The 18,508-nt window shown below is 38.9% G+C and overlaps 1 protein-coding gene across 9 annotated transcripts in view; it reads left to right on the top strand.

Annotated features, from left to right (window-relative positions):
* TP63 (tumor protein p63) overlaps positions 1-18,124 on the top strand; it is a 267,301-nt gene extending 249,177 nt beyond the window's left edge. For 4 of the 9 annotated variants that reach the window (XM_032298267.1, XM_032298265.1, XM_032298266.1 and 1 more), the window contains 4 exons: positions 7,009-7,166; positions 10,528-10,672; positions 11,934-12,027; positions 15,058-18,124. In XM_032298267.1, the coding sequence (XP_032154158.1) occupies positions 7,009-7,166; positions 10,528-10,672; positions 11,934-12,027; positions 15,058-15,354 (694 nt within the window). In that variant the 3' untranslated portion in view covers positions 15,355-18,124. Of the gene's footprint in view, positions 1-707; positions 2,157-7,008; positions 7,167-10,527; positions 10,673-11,933; positions 12,028-15,057 lie in introns of those variants that run through there. The other 5 variants (XM_032298270.1, XM_032298272.1, XM_032298268.1 and 2 more) reach the window with 4 other exon arrangements.
* The last annotated feature ends 384 nt before the right edge of the window (positions 18,125-18,508 follow it).

Genomic DNA, 18,508 nt, shown 5'->3' with positions numbered 1-18,508 from the left:
ACTGTGTTAAACACCTTGACCTACCTTATTTCAGTAGTCTTTGACTGAATCACCTTGTGGAACTTCTTAAAAATATGTTTTCCTGGATGCCAGCTTGTGTTGGAAGGAAGCCAGGAAAATGCATTTTCATAAATTGCACAAGTGATTCTGATAGTTTTTTCTGGTTAACTACTACCACCTTATCCCATTTCTTCCTCATAAAAATCTTGAGAAATCACAGTAATTTTAAAAGAAGAGGCCAGGTGCAGTGGCTCATGCCTATAATCTCAGCACTTTGGGAGGCCGAGGCAGGTGGATCACCAGGTCAGGTGTTTGCAACTAGTCTGTCCAACATGGTGAAACCCCGTCTCTACTAAAAATACAAAAATTAGCAGGGCATGGTGTGTGCACCTGAAATCCCAGCTACTCTGGAGGCTGAGGCAGGAGAATCGCTTGAACCTGGGAGGTGGAGGTTGCAGTGAGCTGAGATCGCATCACTGCCCTCCGGCCTGGGCAACAGAGTGAAACTCTGTCTCAAAATAAATAAATAAATATTAAAGAAAAATAAAAGAAGATAAATTGGAAGAACAAAAATAGCTTTTCAGGTACTCTATTCTGCCTATACTATGATCATGAAGGTATAAAGGAGTGTGTTTCTGTATTCAATTGATTTGAAAATATGAAGTCCTAAGCCTTCATTTTTTCTTTTCTCTGGTTCCTCTCTGCAGTCTCCTTTCAGCCTGCTTCAGGAATGAGCTTGTGGAGCCCCGGAGAGAAACTCCAAAACAATCTGACGTCTACTTTAGACATTCCAACCCCCCAAACCGATCAGTGTACCCATAGAACCCTATCTTTATATTTTAAGCGTGTGTGTTGTACTTCCCTGTGTATATGTGAGTGGGTGTGTGTGTGTGTGTGTGTGTGTGTGTATGTGTGTGTGTATCTAGCCCTCATAAACAGGACTTGAAGACACTTTGGCTCAGAGACCCAACTGCTCAAAGGCACAAAGCCAGTAGTGAGAGAATCTTTTGAAGGGACTCAAAACTTTACAAGAAAGGATGGTTTCTGCAGATTTTGTATCCTAAGACCTGCCACTGGTGGGTGAGGAACCACTGTGTTTGTCTGTGAGCTTTCTGTTGTTTCCTGGGAGGGAGTGGTCAGGTGGGGAAAGGGGCATTACAATGTTGATTGGAACCCTTTTCTGTTTTCTTCTGTTGTTTTTCTAAAACTCATAGGGAAGCTTTTGAGCAGGTCTCAAACTTAAGATGTCTTTTTAAGAAAAGGAGAAAAAAGCTGTTATTGTCTGTGTATAAGTAAATTGTAGGTGACTGAGAGGCTCAGTCACGCCCTTTTAATGCTGGTCATGTAATAATATTGCAAGTTGTAGGAAACAAAGGTGTCAAGAGTACTGCCGGGCAGCGAGGTGATCATTACCCTAAGTAATCAACTTTGTGGGGTGGACAGTTCTTCTTTTTGAGAACTTATGTTATTAGGATCCTCCCCTCATATGTAGGTAGAATGTTTATTAATGCTCTGTAACATCCTGCCTCTGCCATTGTATATTGGCATCTGATATGCTAAAGTTTTTCTTGCACATAAAACCCTGGAAGACCTACTACCAGAACTGTTGTTTGACCCTCATAGCAGGTGAACTCATTCTGTGCTTTTAATACACAAATCCGCCCCAGTAATATTGCACTTAGTTATTTACCATTATCCAAAGCTTAAAATAGAATTTAAAGTCCTCTAACAAAATCTGTGATTAATTTGCTTAATTAGAGCTTCTGTCCCTCAAGCCTACCTACCATAAAACCAGCCATATTACTGATACTGCCCGATGCATTTAGCCAGGAGGCTTATGTTTTGAGTAAGTGAGATCCAAACAAACATGTTAAAATCAGCACTCCTGTACTGAAAATTAAAGATCGAAAGGGTAGACTAATTTTTTTTTCTTTACTCAAAGTATAGAGAATTTGTTTCTTTCCATTTTAAAAACATATTTTAAGGTGATAGCATAAAGACTTTAAAAAATTCCCTTCCCCCAACTTCCCACACCCATTCACCAACACCGTATTTTCTGTGTCACCAAGACAATGATTTCTTGTTATTGAGGCTGTTGCTTTGTGGATGTGTGATTTTAATTTTCAATAAACTTTTGCATCTTGGTTTATCTTGCAGTTTTTTTGTTTCTGTCTCTCTCACTTTTTTCCCAATAAATACTAGAATATTCTCATGGAAGTGCTTGAAGTATCATGCATAGGTCTAAAGAACAAGAACAAGAATAGTCACTTTATCCCTGTCTCCATTTCTTTCTGTCAGTATTTGGTGTTTTTATTTAAGATATTCTGTATCAAGGTCATCAATCCTAACAGTGAACTTAAATGCCTAAACTAACTTAAAAAAAATACTTTAGCCCTATGTGTTTTAAAATTTGTCACAGGAAGCCAGGCACCATGGTATCATTTATTGACACTCCTGACAAACCTCTAGTTGTATCTTAATTTGCCAAATTTACTAAAATGAATTTCAGTCAAATCCAAATTTTTAATAACGTGGCTTCTGTGACATACACATTAGCAAATATTTGGCCAGCAATCCACAGTGGAATCTATTATCCAATTTTTTTAATTATTATTTTTTAGTTATCTTCTGAGCCTTGAGTGATTGCTTTTAAAAGCTTCATAAGAAGTTCTAAACAAACAAAAAAGGTCTAGTATCTTAGACAAATATTTCAGAAAAGATATCTTTATATTTGAGATAAAAATAGTAAAACCAGATGCTCTTATTATATTTGCAGTGTTTTTCAATCAGTCTAATAACTTTGATTCGCAAAGCCCTTAAAGGATTGGTGAGTATGTTTAGCTTTTTGATATTTGCTTTTTCTTTCAGAAGGTTTTTGCTTTTCTTTTAGCCTGTTTTTAAGTAAGTTTTTGATGTTTTTATAGTAACTTTATATAAATGCACATATTTGCAATGATGGAAAATATTTAAAAATTACAGTTTTCCCATCTAAAGAATAAATGCTATACTGTCTTTAGAAGCAGGATAACACAGCTAGAAAGAAAGCTCACAGGTAGGCAGTACTGGATAAAATTGAGAGAAGAAGGTACAATTCCTTTTTGATGGTCCATGTCTTCCCTTTTTTTCTTTTTTTTTTGACCTTTCTCATAACAGGAATGCTCTGCTCTGCCTTCAGTTTCCCTTTTCCCTCCCCAAATTCTTTACTCCAGAAATGGTTTGTTAAAATAGATTTAGCCTAACCTATCACCAAATCCTACTACAGAGTTGCTTTTAAATTAGCAATGGAAGATTTAAGTCAAAGGAAGGAATCTAGTGGAATTCTAGGCATCTAGGAGGTAGACAGTGTAACTTGTGTCTCTGTGGGAATTTTGATATTCTACCATGTAGATAGTCACTAGGGTTGGAACCAGAAAACCTGATTTTAATTCCTGTATGTTGTAAAACCACTTCTCGCTTTGCAATTTTGAATTTTATTCTTAGCAAACTGTACAGAAGCTTATATTGTTAAAGTTAAGAACTGGGACTTGGCTTCACCAGCATTTCTCTTCAAAACAACAAGTACATGAAATATGATTTTCTACATTTCTGTTACTGAATCTCTGTTACATCACTGAATTTTTAGAAAAATCTAGCAAGGCTCTAGAGAAAACAACCTAAGGTATACACCTTATGATATTTTTCTGCAGACAGCTGGATTCTTACTTTTTTGGGGGTTTAGGGGGCTTTGGATAGGGGAGGAGAGTGTAGGTAAGAAAACCAGAATGGCATAGGTCCTGTTATTCTTTTGAACACATTTTCTTCTCAGTTTCTCCAGAAATTTTTGGACTATTTCACTTAAGAACTGTTGTATTAAATTTGTATTTTTTTAAAGTTATTCTTCAAGGCCTTCAAATTGGCTGTTTTTTCAGCCGTCCTTCCTTTTTTATAGTATGTGGAAGTTATCGAATGCTTCTTTTAGTTCAGTCATTGTGAAGTTGCTAATAGACAGACTACCTTCCTCTCCTCTCTTGTGGCTTTAAAACTCACTTTTACATTAAAAGGAAGGCAGTCTGAATTTCTGACCTTTCCTGAGTCTGTTAACACCATTCAACTGTTCACCGTCATATCAGGTTTTGTTGAATTAGGAACCAAACTCACCTCCGGCCACTTCCTCCGTTAATTCTTACATTGTTACTTTCTATCCCATGGGGCACATATCAGATGTTAAATATTTGGGACTGGAAGGAAAGAGTGAAAGGAGCTGATGTTTCCTGAGCACCTACACAGCACTGGATCCTGTGTAGGGCTGTTACATGATCTCATTCTTAATAGAAATCTTCTATTGTAGCCGTAATACCTGGACTACAGATTAGGAAAATGTGACTCAAGAGACTTGTACAACATCCTGCGTCACTTAGTTTGTGTTAGATCCGGAAGGTGACCCAAATGTTTTGATTGACTTAAAATCCATGTTACTTATTTCTTCATCTGTGGTTTCTGACCTACCTTCCCCAAATTAGTGGCTTATGATGAAAAATGGTAAATGAACTAATAAAATGGTCAAAAATAATAACCACAAGGTAAAGCAGGAGGTTGTAACAGGAATTATAAGAAGGGATTTATTCTGAGTGTCCAGAAAAAAAATGCAAAGCTTTTAAATGTATTTTTGTTTTTCTAATTGTGAATATTAATGATTCAAGAAATGCTTTCTATTAGCTCCTGCTGTTCCTTAGACTGGTTTGAGGAGGGACAGATAGAGAGGGCTCCTTAAGTTACAGGACTAACTGCATTAGGAATATTGGCTACCTGGCATCTTGGGTACTTCACAGTGAGCAAAGGGAGTTGAAGAAACAAGAGCTGGTGGAGAATCTCCTTGCTGACTTGCCCCGTGCTTTCCTATACTCCAATATGGATTAATGGATGATCCTAAGTATAGACATATGTGCTGATTCTTTGGAAAGGCTCTTCCACAGGGACGCAGTGGATTCAGAAGTGCTTGGTAATAGCTGGAGTTACCCCCGCTTTACCCCTACTCTATCTTGGTCTCCTACATTTTCTTACAATTTCATCTGTTTCTTGTCCCTATAACCTAGAAAAAACAATAGGTACCAGGAGACCTGATTCTACCCTCAATGCATCCATTTAGCAATGTGTGACCTTGGGCATATTTTTTTCTTAGAACCTTATATTTGCACGAATGTATATTTGGAATGGTAATTTTTTCCCATCTCTGCCCTGCTATACCGTGACCTGCTCCACAAGGATGGTGTGACAATCATTCAGAAAATGTACAAAGAACAATTCGGTAACCTGAAGTTATGTATATGATATATACAATGCAGATCTATAATTGTGAGCATTTGATAAAGGCTAAAGAGAAAAGTCAGTTCCCTTCTACATTAAAGGTGGTGATTGTAAAATACACCTGAATTGTTAATTGTACATTAATTGACATGCTAATTTGTACACATTAAAATAGAGCAAAGTCTTTGCATTCATCTAGCTGTGGCTCTTCATTGACATGGAAGGAGCCATTCCTGTTTTCATTTAATTCTGGAGAATGCAGAGTGGCAGCTTCAAAGACTGTCCCTACCATTGCAGCACTTAAGTGCTAGAGCCATTTTTTAAATTATTTTTTCAAATAGTATGATGCCATATATGCTTGGAACCTGGGTCCATTTACAGAGCCTCCAAAATTTGAATTATATATATATATGCAAAGAAAACTGAAAGTAAAAAATTTATCCCCCCTCTAATGTAAATATGGCTGTTACAGGGATAAGGTAAACAGGAATGAAATGTTTCGTTTTGTTTGAGAGTTGTTAAAGTGGAGTTTTCCCATACCAGACTAGAAACTTGCTTAAAGTCCAGTCTTCATTCTATGGTCACAATAATTCAATGTAGAAGCTGCATAGTCTGTAAATTTCTTCCTCACCTTCTCTTTTTCAGTTCTCATCATAGCCGTACAAGGTAGGACGGATTATTATCTCCATTGCATCCACTACTCTATGAGTGGCTCAAAGATGGGGATCATGTCTTAAGTTTTATTAACTCTAACATCTGACTCATGCAGCAAGTGTAAATGTGTGTAGTTTATATAGTTTTCTTGTGAGAAAACAAAGACCAGGGTGTTAAGTAGCTCATATGTGCATCTATCGCATCCGAATATACACTGGAGGAAGGCTTCAGATCTGACTTTTAACTCTCATTGTTGTACACATCACCAGTTCTCATATTAAAATAAAACACCGGGAGTGACAGTTGAAGATATAATATGACAAACCAGTTCTAGTAACTTTCCAAATTGAAGGTCAAATGCTGAATGGAAAACTGTTGGGTTTTTATTTTGCTTTGTTCTTTTCATTTCTCCCAGGAGAATTATGGAAAGTCAATAGGATGGTTATTTGGGCCTCATTGTTCTCCTCTGTAGAAATGCTTTTGGCATTTTGGTGGGTTCTCTCATACATCATGAGCATCCCTGTTGAAAATGCATGTTTCCAAGTAGGGGCCTCTGCGTGACTGCAGGATGAGCTGCCAAATGCCCAGTTTGATTGACTTTGTAATCATTTTCTGCATAACCCAAATGAAATATGCAGAAAGCTACAAATGGAATGCCTTAGCTGCATTTTGAGGGTGTCATATCTATGTTTTTCATCAGCCTTTGAGTCTTTGCTCAATTCTTTTTCCTAACTGGTTTTCAAACTTATTTGAGTTGAAGAGGAGAAGGGAATGGAGAAAACAATAGAAAGGAAAAAAGGAGGCAATTATTTTCTCTTTCACAAAGGAGATGCTAAACCTTGCACTCTGCACATTCAGAAAATATATGACTTAATATTCTTGCAATCAGTTTCTCCCTATTCAGGAAACATTCTCAGATGGAAACAAAATTAACTTCGTACCATTAATCCTAGAAGAATATTTTCAAACGTTTGGTTTGAGGTCATGTTTTAAACAGAGACCTGTTGAAAATCAATAGTCCCCACTCTTCAGTGTCCCGCGCTCACCATCTTTCCATGTTTGTCTTCCTAGGACCTCAATACAGTCTCAATCTTCATACGGTAACAGTTCCCCACCTCTGAACAAAATGAACAGCATGAACAAGCTGCCTTCTGTGAGCCAGCTTATCAACCCTCAGCAGCGCAACGCCCTCACTCCTACAACCATTCCTGATGGCATGGGAGCCAACAGTAAGAGCATCTCCTTTTAATTGTAGCTGAAGGATGAACAGGCTAGCCTAGGGGAAGACTCTGTGATGGGGAAAGGCAGGTTCTTAAGCTAAGTGAGAGGCACAGTGGGACAGATCAGATCAAAGTGAAGTGGCTTGGGTTTCTGACTGTGAACCTTTCACTTTTGAGGTTTATTGTTCATTGCAAAATACACTGGTAGAGAGAGAGAAGGATGTTTCTTTAGTAGGGATAAGGATTTCTGTGAAAAGAATTATCTATTTCTTGCCATCCTGGATGGAGATTCACCTCCTGCAACCTTTGAAATAGTTAAAAGAAAATGGATGCAACATGCATAAAGTAGATGTTGTGGTGAACTTAAAATCTAGATAAATAGACCAGATGTGGTGGCTCACACCTGTAATCCCAGCACTTTGGGAGTCCAAGGCCTGGCCAACATGCTGAAACCTCATCTCTACTAAAAATATAAAAATTGGCTGGGTTTGGTGTTTGATGTCTGTAATTCCAGCTACTCGGGAGGCTGAGGCAGAAGAATCTCTTGAACCCGGGAGGTGGAGGTCTCAGTGAGCTGAGATCATGCCACTACACTCCAGCCTGGGCAGCAGAGTGAGACTCAGTCTCAAAAAAAAAAAAAAATCTAGAGGTGTAGATTATATGTTATCTGAACTCTATGAAAAAAATTCCTCTAATTACAAAGAAGTTACTTCTCTAATACTTAATTTTCTATCCATAAAATTATCACTTTATGTACTTAACATTTTATGTCTGTGTCTCTATAATCCTGGCCTTTGAAACTCACCTATTCTATCCCAGACACGGTCAGTAAGGAATTGACCTGCAGATGGGTCTCCCTTTTATTCACACATGCATTCCTCATATCAGCTAAGTACAAATGAAAAAGGCACTGTAAGAATTGGGCCTCCAAGGGGATGATGACTGGCATATAGTTTTACTATAAATAGAATTATCTTGTCCACTAGGACTAACTCTAGCAAAGTAGATACACAAACTTGAAGGAAAAAAAAATGTGGTGATAAAAATGCAAAAGAATGTGTAACACCCTCGGGAATATGGAAGACCGAACGTGGCATGGGTTTCATATAGTCCCTACGACCTAAAAACAGTACCCTCAAGCTGATCTTTTGAAATCCTAATTATTTTGATTGAGCCTTTAAAAGTGTGTTTCAGTGCTGTCTCTTCTGAAAGAAATTAAGGGAGGCTAGGATTGTGAGTTTCTGTGGTCTAGTGGCACACATTCACATTTTAATAAGATAGAGGTGTGTGCATTCGGTATGATAGACTTTAGCATGAGACCATCTTTCACTAATGATAAATGCATCATTAAGCTTAAAACCTGACCCCCTGACAGGTATACTTTGACGTAAAAAGAATAGAAACCACTTAACTTCAACTTTATTTTCTTTCTTGTAACATCTTAGAGTCCTCAAATTCCTTCTTGGAATGACAAAATTGTGATAATGGTGATGATGATTCACATCTGTATAGCTTACAGCTTGCCTACTTTTTTTCTTATTTGTACTTTACAATTATTTCAGGAGGGAAACAGATTGAGATGTGATAGGGTATGCTCTTTAGCTAGCTAGTTAATGGCAAAGACCTTTTCTGGGCATACTGCTATTCACTAAAGTGGAAACAAATTACATCAGTCCTTTGTAGATTATTTTGTTCTTATTTGACGTGAAGGCAAAATTTATTTCATAAAAATTGATATGAAGCTTTTCTCCTCTATCAATCAGTTAATGTTTACACCTTATGGTTTAGTAAAATACCAGTAAGTATTGGTGGTGTGTAGGGTCCAGCACTACAGGGTTCTGTGAGCCCCTCCCAGCTGGTGCAGAGATGAGAAACTGTAGAAATAAAAGACACAAGACACAGAGATAGAGAAAAGAGAGTTTGGGCTCAGGGGTCCACTGCTACCCAGATCGAGGAGACCAGCAGTGGCCCAGAATGTCGGGGATGCTCTCACTTTTATTGAGTTGCAAATCTGGGGGCAGGGTAGGTAGGGTGTGGCCTTGGTGGTCGGTGACTGGGGGCAGGGTAGATGGGGTGTGGCAGTGATAGGGTCAAGTACATCTCGTGTCATTCAGGTAGGGGCTCAGGAATTTCTGGCACCCGAAGTGAGATAAGGAGCATAATGCATCAGCACCTTTTCCATACTTACCAAGAAAGAACTACAACATTAAGATTCATATTGCTATTACTGATTACCTTTTCTAAGACAGAAGGAACCAGGTGCAGAAGTGGAACATAAGAGTAGACATGGAACGTGACCACCGAAGCACAGCATCACATAGAGACAGTTAAGCCCCCGGATGTCTGTGGGCCTACCTGACAGCCGTCAGGCCTTACCACAAGAGCTTAGAGAAGCGGAGTTTTCTCCAAACTTCCCCAGGAAGGAGATGTCCAAAATGGCTAAGACGTCTCCTTCCCTAGCTGGCTAAAAAGCAGGCACTTTCACAGTGCTGGCGCTACCACACAGCCGAGGCACCCTCCAGCAGCCCTTATGTGGGCATGACAGAGGGCTTAGAGCATCTTGCCTTAGTGTCATTCATTTCACAATGTCACCCCAGGTTCACACTTCCGACCTGAGAGGCACTAGTAAAAGAATTAAGATCACCTATGAATAACTAAGATCACATATGAATAACTAATAACAACTATGGTTATATTTCTAATTACTTTCTTCTTCATGATTTATATGAAACAGGCTGAGGCCTTTTGCTCCTGCCTCGGCGCTTATGGGATCTCCCCACTACAGTGGTGTTCCTGTATATAACCCTGAAAATGGACCATAAGTAATATTTAATTGTATTCTTATAAATATTGAAGTAAGTCTTCCTATGCCCAAATAAATATTTCAAGGGTCACTCTTTCATTCACAGATTTGTGCATTTATTCACTTAACCTAAGTTTACTGAGCACCTACTCTGTGCCAGGCACTGTGCTAGGGACTGTAGGTATCTAGACACATATAAGATCTAATCTCTATGCTTGCACAGATTAGTGAGGGATACAGAAATATAACCCTCGAAGGCAAATACAAGGAAGAATATATTAATATTAAGGGCAATTAGCAATTAAGAGAATTAGAAGTAGAGAAAGCGGGGGAAAGAGATTCTTCTACGAGAAGATACAAAAGTCAAGAGGTGCCTAATTAGTTTGGAGTCTAACCATTCTGTTGGACTAAATGTAGGCTGCTCGAAGGGGTGTAGTGAGAGAGAAGATTAAAGAGGAAGGCTGGTAGTTTAAGCCCTCGATAACATTTAGCCACACAAGATGGACCACTGGGATGCTGGTACATGATGATGGCAGTAACCCTTTTGTTCCTCCTGCTTCTGTTCAGTTCCCATGATGGGCACCCACATGCCAATGACTGGAGACATGAATGGACTGAGCCCCACCCAGGCACTCCCTCCCCCACTCTCCATGCCGTCCACCTCCCACTGCACCCCCCCACCTCCGTATCCCACAGATTGCAGCATTGTGAGGTGAGTCCACAGCATATGCCCCTGGGGGCCTGTCCTAAACATCCCGGGATGGTGGAGGGTGGATACTGTCATAATCCATAAAACAGTTGGAAGGAGAGACAGCAGTCCTACGGTTGGAGTTCAGTCACTTTATCTCTGATATGTGGAGGGGTCAACACTGTTTTATCAAGGAAAACTAATCAGCATGGGAACAAGTGAAAATGTGTGTTTATAGGCATATTGTTTTCATGTCTGTTTCCCTCACCTTCACTTACTCGCTTCCTCCTCTCTCACATTTTTACATTGTTGGTTGTAGCCCTCAAGTTGGTGCTCAGGGCTGGGTTTCCAAAAGGGCAATAAACTTGCTATCTTGCTCCTTTTCCTTTCTCTAATCCTCATAGCTCTCAGCCACCATGGGACCATTATTTTGGAGTTGGATGTCCATAAAAAGTTTTAATGTTTTCCAAAATGACAGGAACTTTCAAAACTGATGGTCTTTACTACTCTGCCCTCCAGGAAAGGGGAGTTCAGATAGGCAGAAGAAATGCATGAAGTCTGAAAGATTTGCTTCCCATAGAGGCAAGAGTGGGTTCCCAGGTTTCCTGCCTAGTGCGTATCTTCTTCTGCTTCATGTGCAGAATGATTGTTTCATTTGGCTACTGGAATGATTTGTGTTGATTTCCCTGATGTGTCAATCACAGGGATGGCAAAGTGCATGGCTCGTGCCACCCAGGGTCTGCCCCGTGATGATGGTGACATCATCAGTCTCAGACCAGCACCAAAAGGAAGGGGCTTTGTATCCTGAGGAGAACATAAATCAAAAGGCATGAAAGACTTCATGAAGTCGAGGCTTACAATTTTTTTCTTAACCACATGAAACCATTCTCGCCAAGCCCAGATACAAAATAGAGATGTTGTTTTTTTGAAGTGAAGAGCCAAGAGGCAAGAAGTTAGGAACCTGAACACTGGACTTTTCCCTTTTACGCTTTGCAATGGTTCCTAGGACACTTACATAGAACCCTAGAATTCCGCGGATCACCATATGATAATCACTGATCTGCAGGGATCCTTATGATTGATTTTAATTTCTAGAGACCTAAACTTCATGTCACCAATAGTCTCCAGACCTCAGACTTAATGCCCACATATGTCTTATCCACTCCTAATCTCTGATGTAGGGCATCCAAGGGCAAAATGTTGGGTTTTCCCTTATCTCGCCAATGCAGTTGGGGTGAACTTTCTTTTTCTGTTTCCTCCTTCCTCTTCCCTCCTCCCACTGCAGTTTCTTAGCGAGGTTGGGCTGTTCATCATGTCTGGATTATTTCACGACCCAGGGGCTGACCACCATCTATCAGATTGAGCATTACTCCATGGATGTAAGTAACTGTTAGACTTTTCTCAAGTTTTATTTCTTCATTTCTTTCCTCTGATAACAACCGCCTTGTAGTTCAATCCCTGCTAGTTTTAAAATTTGTTTTTGTCCTGCCCCTAATCATCAATTTTGATGGAACCCACAACCATGTTAGAGAGATTACCAGGCCTCCACCTATACACATTAAGAGTTTAGCAACCAATCTTCCTTGGCTTGTCTGATCAGTCAACTATTGTCTATTTCACCTACACTATTTGCAAGGTGGGAAAGAGGTGCTATTCCCACAATCAAAAAATTTATAATTTCTAAAGAATTAATAAAACATTTTGAATGTTCTCATTAATTTTTATAAGTTCCCAGGAAGTAGAGCAGGGCACCAGTGGTGTTAGTCTCTTAAAAACATGGAGAGATGACACAATAGTCATTTGGCATGACTTTAAGATAAAACCAGGAATAGAACCCAAAGGTCTAAGCTTATAGTCTAACTCTATTAACTGACCTATTCTGCCTTTCTTTAAATTAGTACCTTAAGGGAGATTCAGCTCTTCTTATCAATTAAAACTATATGTTCTTTTATTAATTTTTAATTTAATCATAATGGGGCACAGCCATTTCTAATCATTGACCACTGATAATGTCCAATGATTAGAAATGGCTGTGTCCTATTATGATTAAGTTGAAAATTCCAATCATGGAAATAGAAAATTCCAATCCCAATCACGCTTTTTAGTAGCAATGAGAACTTGGGGTTATCACTTTGCCTCTCTGGGCCTCAGCTCATAAAATATCGGGTTCAAATGACTCCTTTCTGGCTTTCATATCCTTTGATTTGTCTTTGAAACATGCTGGGTGAGAGGGGACTTTTTCTTGCTTCCTACTCCACTTTTGGACTACTGCTGACATGGGAGCTAGTGTTGCTCTGGTTTATGGCAATCTGATTTGTCTCTCGGGCCGCTCTGCATGCTGCTCTCTTTGGGGTTCACTAGCCTCTCTTCTGGCTTCCAGAGGGTACTTTAGACTGGTGGAAGAAGACAGTCTCTGCCTCTGCTGCTACTTCTGTTGTTGGGGCCTCTTTTTTCCCCCTCCTTGAGCACCGATGCTAGAGATGTCCCTGCAGCGTGAGAATACCCCCACCCTGAGGTGACATGTATATAGTGTACTGCCCCTATGCCCACCCTTCTCCACCCCTGGCTGCTGCTCCCTGATAGATTAAGTTATAGGTGAAAACTGCAGGAAGAGTTTTAAGGGTAAGTTCCAATATGTTTCTGGTAACTTTACAATCATTTCCACCCACTGAAGAGAACAGAGTTGCCCTGTGTTTGAGAGAGCCTCTTGTAGTTGAGTCCTATATTTTGGAACAGGGAATCTTCCTCTTCCCTATACGTTTAAAATTATACTTCCCACTTGCTCAGTTATTTCCACTGTAGAGTGTGTCCGGATGCGTGCTTGATTATTAGGATCTGCAGATGCCCTCTCTAAGTTCATTTCTGCTGATGTTGACTAAGTCCTGTGCCAGTCGGTGGGCCACAGCTTTGTCACCTGTCAGTCATTAGTTAAAATCTATCCAGGGCATCATGAAAATCAACAGAGCCTAATTTACAAAGAGTTTTCCATTTACTGAGAGTCTCAAAAGTATAAAGAATCCAAGAAACGTAACAAGCTATGCTTATCTATTTGTGGATTACCTTCTTTGTAATGTATTCTTCTGCTATAGTAAGAATTTGGGAATATCTCTAATGGCCTGAAAATTCACACCATAGGAAAACATGACACCAAACGGTAAATTGCCAAATTGAGAATTTGGAAATTCTCAGCTTCCTCCTGCATGTTTCTAGAAAGTGACACCTTTTTCTCAGCTTTTCACATAGAGCCAGTCTAAGTTATTGGGCATCATCACTTTCTGGAAGAGGAATGTGATTAAATTTGGGGAATTTCATTAGCGTCCCCATAACATGCAAAGATGAGTTAATAATACAACATCATAATAATACAAATGGTTGATACTAATATAGAGTGTGTTGTAATTTGTAAAATACTTTCATAGCTATATTTACCTGTGAGTCTATAGCATGTTTTGCCCTATAAAGCAATAGTATCTTACTTTACCAAGGAAGAAACTGAGGCTGGTAGAGAATGAGTGACTTGCTAACGTTCCATAGCCACTCAGTGGCAATGAAAACCTCTGCCACGGTTTTCTGACTCCAAGCACAATGTGCTGTGTACCTACCATTCTGCCCTATGAAAATATGAGCTATCACAGAAACATTCTAAAGAAGAGCGAATGCAGATAAATGTGAGCAACATCACCACAGTTAATTAAGGTTGACCCTATTTGTAATGCTTTCTGCACCCTTTCCCAGAACATAGACACAATCGCTCTGCGTTTTGATACTTTGCTTTATTCAAATACCACGAGACCTTTGATAATAGGGCCACTTCAGGTTCAGAGGATATCCTAAGTCCCTAATGTTTTCACTTAGTTGTGTGACTTTAAACTTGTCAACCTCTCTGGCCTTCAGTTATTCTATCTACAAAACAGGTCTAATAATATTTACTACTAATCTGAGGATTAAATGATATCATGATTGTAAAATAATTAATTCAGTGCCTGCCACATGGAAAGCACTCAGTCTTTTCTTATCTCCTCAACCAAGTGGTGGTAACATTCCATTAATATCTTTCTTCTAGTGACTAGCCAGGAAAATTTAAGCATAAGTAGGTACCTCATGTTTCTATTTGGGATTTTTGCCCCCTCATCTAGCTATTATCCCAGGTTTACCAATGAAGAAACTGAGGCTGGTAGAGACTAAGTGAAGAGTTATACACAGGCAGGAATGACACCTCAACGCTCTGCCTTTGTGCTTAGTTACATAGTGTTGAAGACTATCAGAGAGCTAATTTTATTTTCTAATTTCTGGATCAATAGATTCAGATCAATTAAACCAGAGCATCAGGGAATGATAGCATGCTATGGACTAAATGCCAGTTTTTCTCCTTGTTTTCATTCTCCATGATACCTTCCCCTATTGCACAGGATTTGGCAAGTCTAAAAATCCCTGAGCAGTTTCGACATGCAATCTGGAAGGGCATCCTGGACCACCGGCAGCTCCACGAATTCTCCTCACCTTCTCATCTCCTGCGGACCCCAAGCAGTGCCTCTACGGTCAGTGTGGGCTCCAGCGAGACCCGGGGTGAGCGTGTTATTGATGCTGTGCGATTCACCCTCCGCCAGACCATCTCTTTCCCACCCCGAGATGAGTGGAATGACTTCAACTTTGACATGGATGCTCGTCGCAACAAACAACAGCGCATCAAAGAGGAGGGGGAGTGAGGCTGGCCATGTGGGCTCTTCCTATCTCTTTCCCACCTGCTTACCCCCTAACAAAGCACTCCTGCTTAATCTTCAAAGCATTCTCCCTAGCTCCTCCCCTTCCTCTTCTGTCTGATTTCTTAGGGGAAGGAGAAGTAAGAGGCTACCTCTTACCTAACATCTAACCTGGCATCTAATTCTGATTCTGGCTTTAAGCCTTCAAAAATATAGCTTGCACGACTGTAGCTGCCATGGCTAGATAGAAGTGAGCAAAAAAAAAAAAAAAAAAAAGTTTGGTGTCTCCTTAAGCTGCAGAGATTTCTCATTGACTTTTATAAAGCATGTTCACCCTTATAGTCTAAGACTATATATATAAATATATAAATATACAGTATAGATTTTTGGGTGGGGGGCATTGAGTATTGTTTAAAATGTAATTTAAATGAAAGAAAATCGAGTTGCACTTATTGACCATTTTTTAATTTACTTGTTTTGGATGGCTTGTCTATACCCTTTCTCTTAAGGGGTATCATGTATGGTGGTAGGTGTCTAGAGCTTGATGCTACATGTGAGTGACAATGATGTACAGATCCTTTTAGTTTTTTGGATTCTAAATACATGCCACATCAAACCTTTGAGTAGAACCATTTCCATTGTTTATGATGTGGGTAAGACTGTATATATATGTATTCTTTTCTCAATGTCGGTATATTTTATATTACTGACATTTCTTCTAGTGATGATGATTCACATTCGGGTTGTTTAATCCAGCTACAAAAAAGAAGTTCATGTTCGAACGTCCTCTCTCTTTTTTGGTTGGGAATGAGGAAAATTCTTAAAAGGCCCATGGCAGCCAGTTCAAAAAAACCCTGATGGCATATATTTGAGTATATCAGTAACCCCCTTAGATTTAATGCAGGATACCTTATCTTACAACATTTATTGGAAAAACATTTCCTGCCATTGCAAAGGTATTAAAACTAAATTTTACTACTAGATTGACAATATTAAATACACATTGGCTACTATTGTAAGAATTCAGATTGATTTGATTGGGACAAATGCCATCTGTCTAATGCTAACAGTGAAGTTGTACTGTCTATTAATATTCAGGGTAAAATAGGGATCATTCAGAAATGTTGAATCTGTACTAAATAGTAAGATATCTCAACGAACCATGAATTCAAGTTTGTAAAACTCTTCTGAAGCACAGATAATATTATTTGGTAAATGTTTCTTTTAAAGACCCCCTATTCTATAAAACTCTGCATGTAGAGGCTTGTTTACCTTTTATCCCTTTAAGGTTTACAATAGGAATGGTGATTTGGAAATATAAAATTATGAGATTTGTTTTCCTGTGGCATAAATTGCATCACTGTATCATTTTATTTTTTAACCAGAAAGAGATTCAGTTTGTTGGAAAGTAACTGTGAGAACCCAGTTTCCCGTCCATCTCCCTTAGGAACTATCTGTAGACATGAAAAGGTCCCCAAGGAGTAAGGGATAAGTCTTTCATAGATGCTGTTGCTTAAACAATTTAAAGAGTTGCCTTGAGACTTTGGGAAAATGTATAAATGATGATAAGCCTCATAGATCTTTCAGAAATATAACATTTTGCATACATGTTAATGAGCTCTGAAATCTTCCCATGCATTCTGTTCAAGGGCTGTCATTGAACATAAGCTTCCATTTTTATTTTAAAGTGCAAAAGGGCTTATGTGGCTCTAAAATGTAATGTATGGGTTGCCTCTGAAAAGTGTATATATATTTTGCGTGAAAATGCATACTTTATATTTTCATTATTTTTTTTTCTTCTTGGGATAGTGGGATTTCCAGAACCACAGTTGAAACCTTTTTTTATTGTTTTTATATTTTCATGAAAATACCATTTAGTAAGAATACAATGTCAAATAAGAAATAATGGTATAATATTAAGATGGGAGGGAAGGGAAAGTTGTTTTTTTCTATTATTTTTTTAAAATTTTGTATGTTAAAGAGAATGAGTCCTTGATTTCAAAGTTTTGTTGTACCTAAATGGTAATGAGCACTGTTAGCTTCTGGAACAAGCATGCAGCTTTGCAAATCCATTAAGAGGAAGAGTGAAAGCTGTGTCTTGGTCATATTAAGAAGACAAACTGCTTTTCTCACTTTGCTGAGGGTTTGAATAAACCTAGGACTTCTGACCTATCTCAGTACTATTCAGGTGAGACTAGGGACTTGGAAATTCCTGTTCTGTGTCTCATGGATTTGGCACTAGCCAAAGCTAGGCACAGTTACTGGCTTACCTCCTCATGGCAACTGACTCTCCTTGAGTGTATGAATAGCCAGGGTAAGGGGCAAAAGAATATTAAGTACAGAAACCACTGGAAGTGGGCTTAATGGAGTTCTGTGGCCTCAGCTCAATGCAGTTAGCTGAAGAATGGAAAAGTTTTGTTTGGAGATGTTTATAAACAGAAATGGAGAACAGAATTTTCATTAAATCCTTTTACCTTTTTTTTTTCTTGGTATTCCCCTAAAATATAGTATGTGGGATATTGACTGTTAAAGGGATATGTTTTTTTTATTATTTTTATAATTGTACAAAAATTAAGCAAATGTTAAAAGTTTTATATGCTTTATTAATGTTGTCAAAAGGCATTATACATGTGATACTTTTTTTTAAGCTTCAGTTGCTTGTCTTTTGGTATTTTCTGTAATGGGCTTTTGGGGAGCCAGAAGCCAATCTACAGTTTCCTTATGTTTGCCAGGACATGCAATAAAATTTGAAAATAAATAAAAACTAATTAAGAAATTATGTGTGTGTCTATGTGTGTCTGTTTGCCTATTTGTCCATTCTTTCATCCTTTGGCCTTATGTTATTGAGGAAGAAGAAAAGATACCAAGAGAAGCACTGGAGAGGTTCAAATACTGAGGTTTCTCACCTGAGAACAAATAATCATTCTTTTCTCATTTTAGCCAATCTACAAAACAGGAAAGACCAGAATGATGAGATAGTCAAAGTTTTAATGAAAGAGTTTGCTTTAGAACTGGGACTAGACTTCAGATATTCCTAATGTCTAACTTAGTGACCTGATGATACTCAGCAGTGACTTCCTCAGTACTGTGGGAGTGAAGAGGAGATTACCTGGTGGTATGTGGGAGCATGTGGCAAATCCATGGTGGGCCCTGACTGGGC

The sequence above is a fragment of the Sapajus apella genome, unplaced genomic scaffold (genome assembly GCF_009761245.1).
Source record: "Sapajus apella isolate SASKATOON/1434 unplaced genomic scaffold, GSC_monkey_1.0 scaffold38, whole genome shotgun sequence".
In the NCBI taxonomy this organism is placed as follows: domain Eukaryota; kingdom Metazoa; phylum Chordata; class Mammalia; order Primates; family Cebidae; genus Sapajus; species Sapajus apella.
The sequence above is the reverse complement of the archived record's forward strand: the minus strand, read 5'-3'. Positions and strand labels throughout refer to the sequence as shown.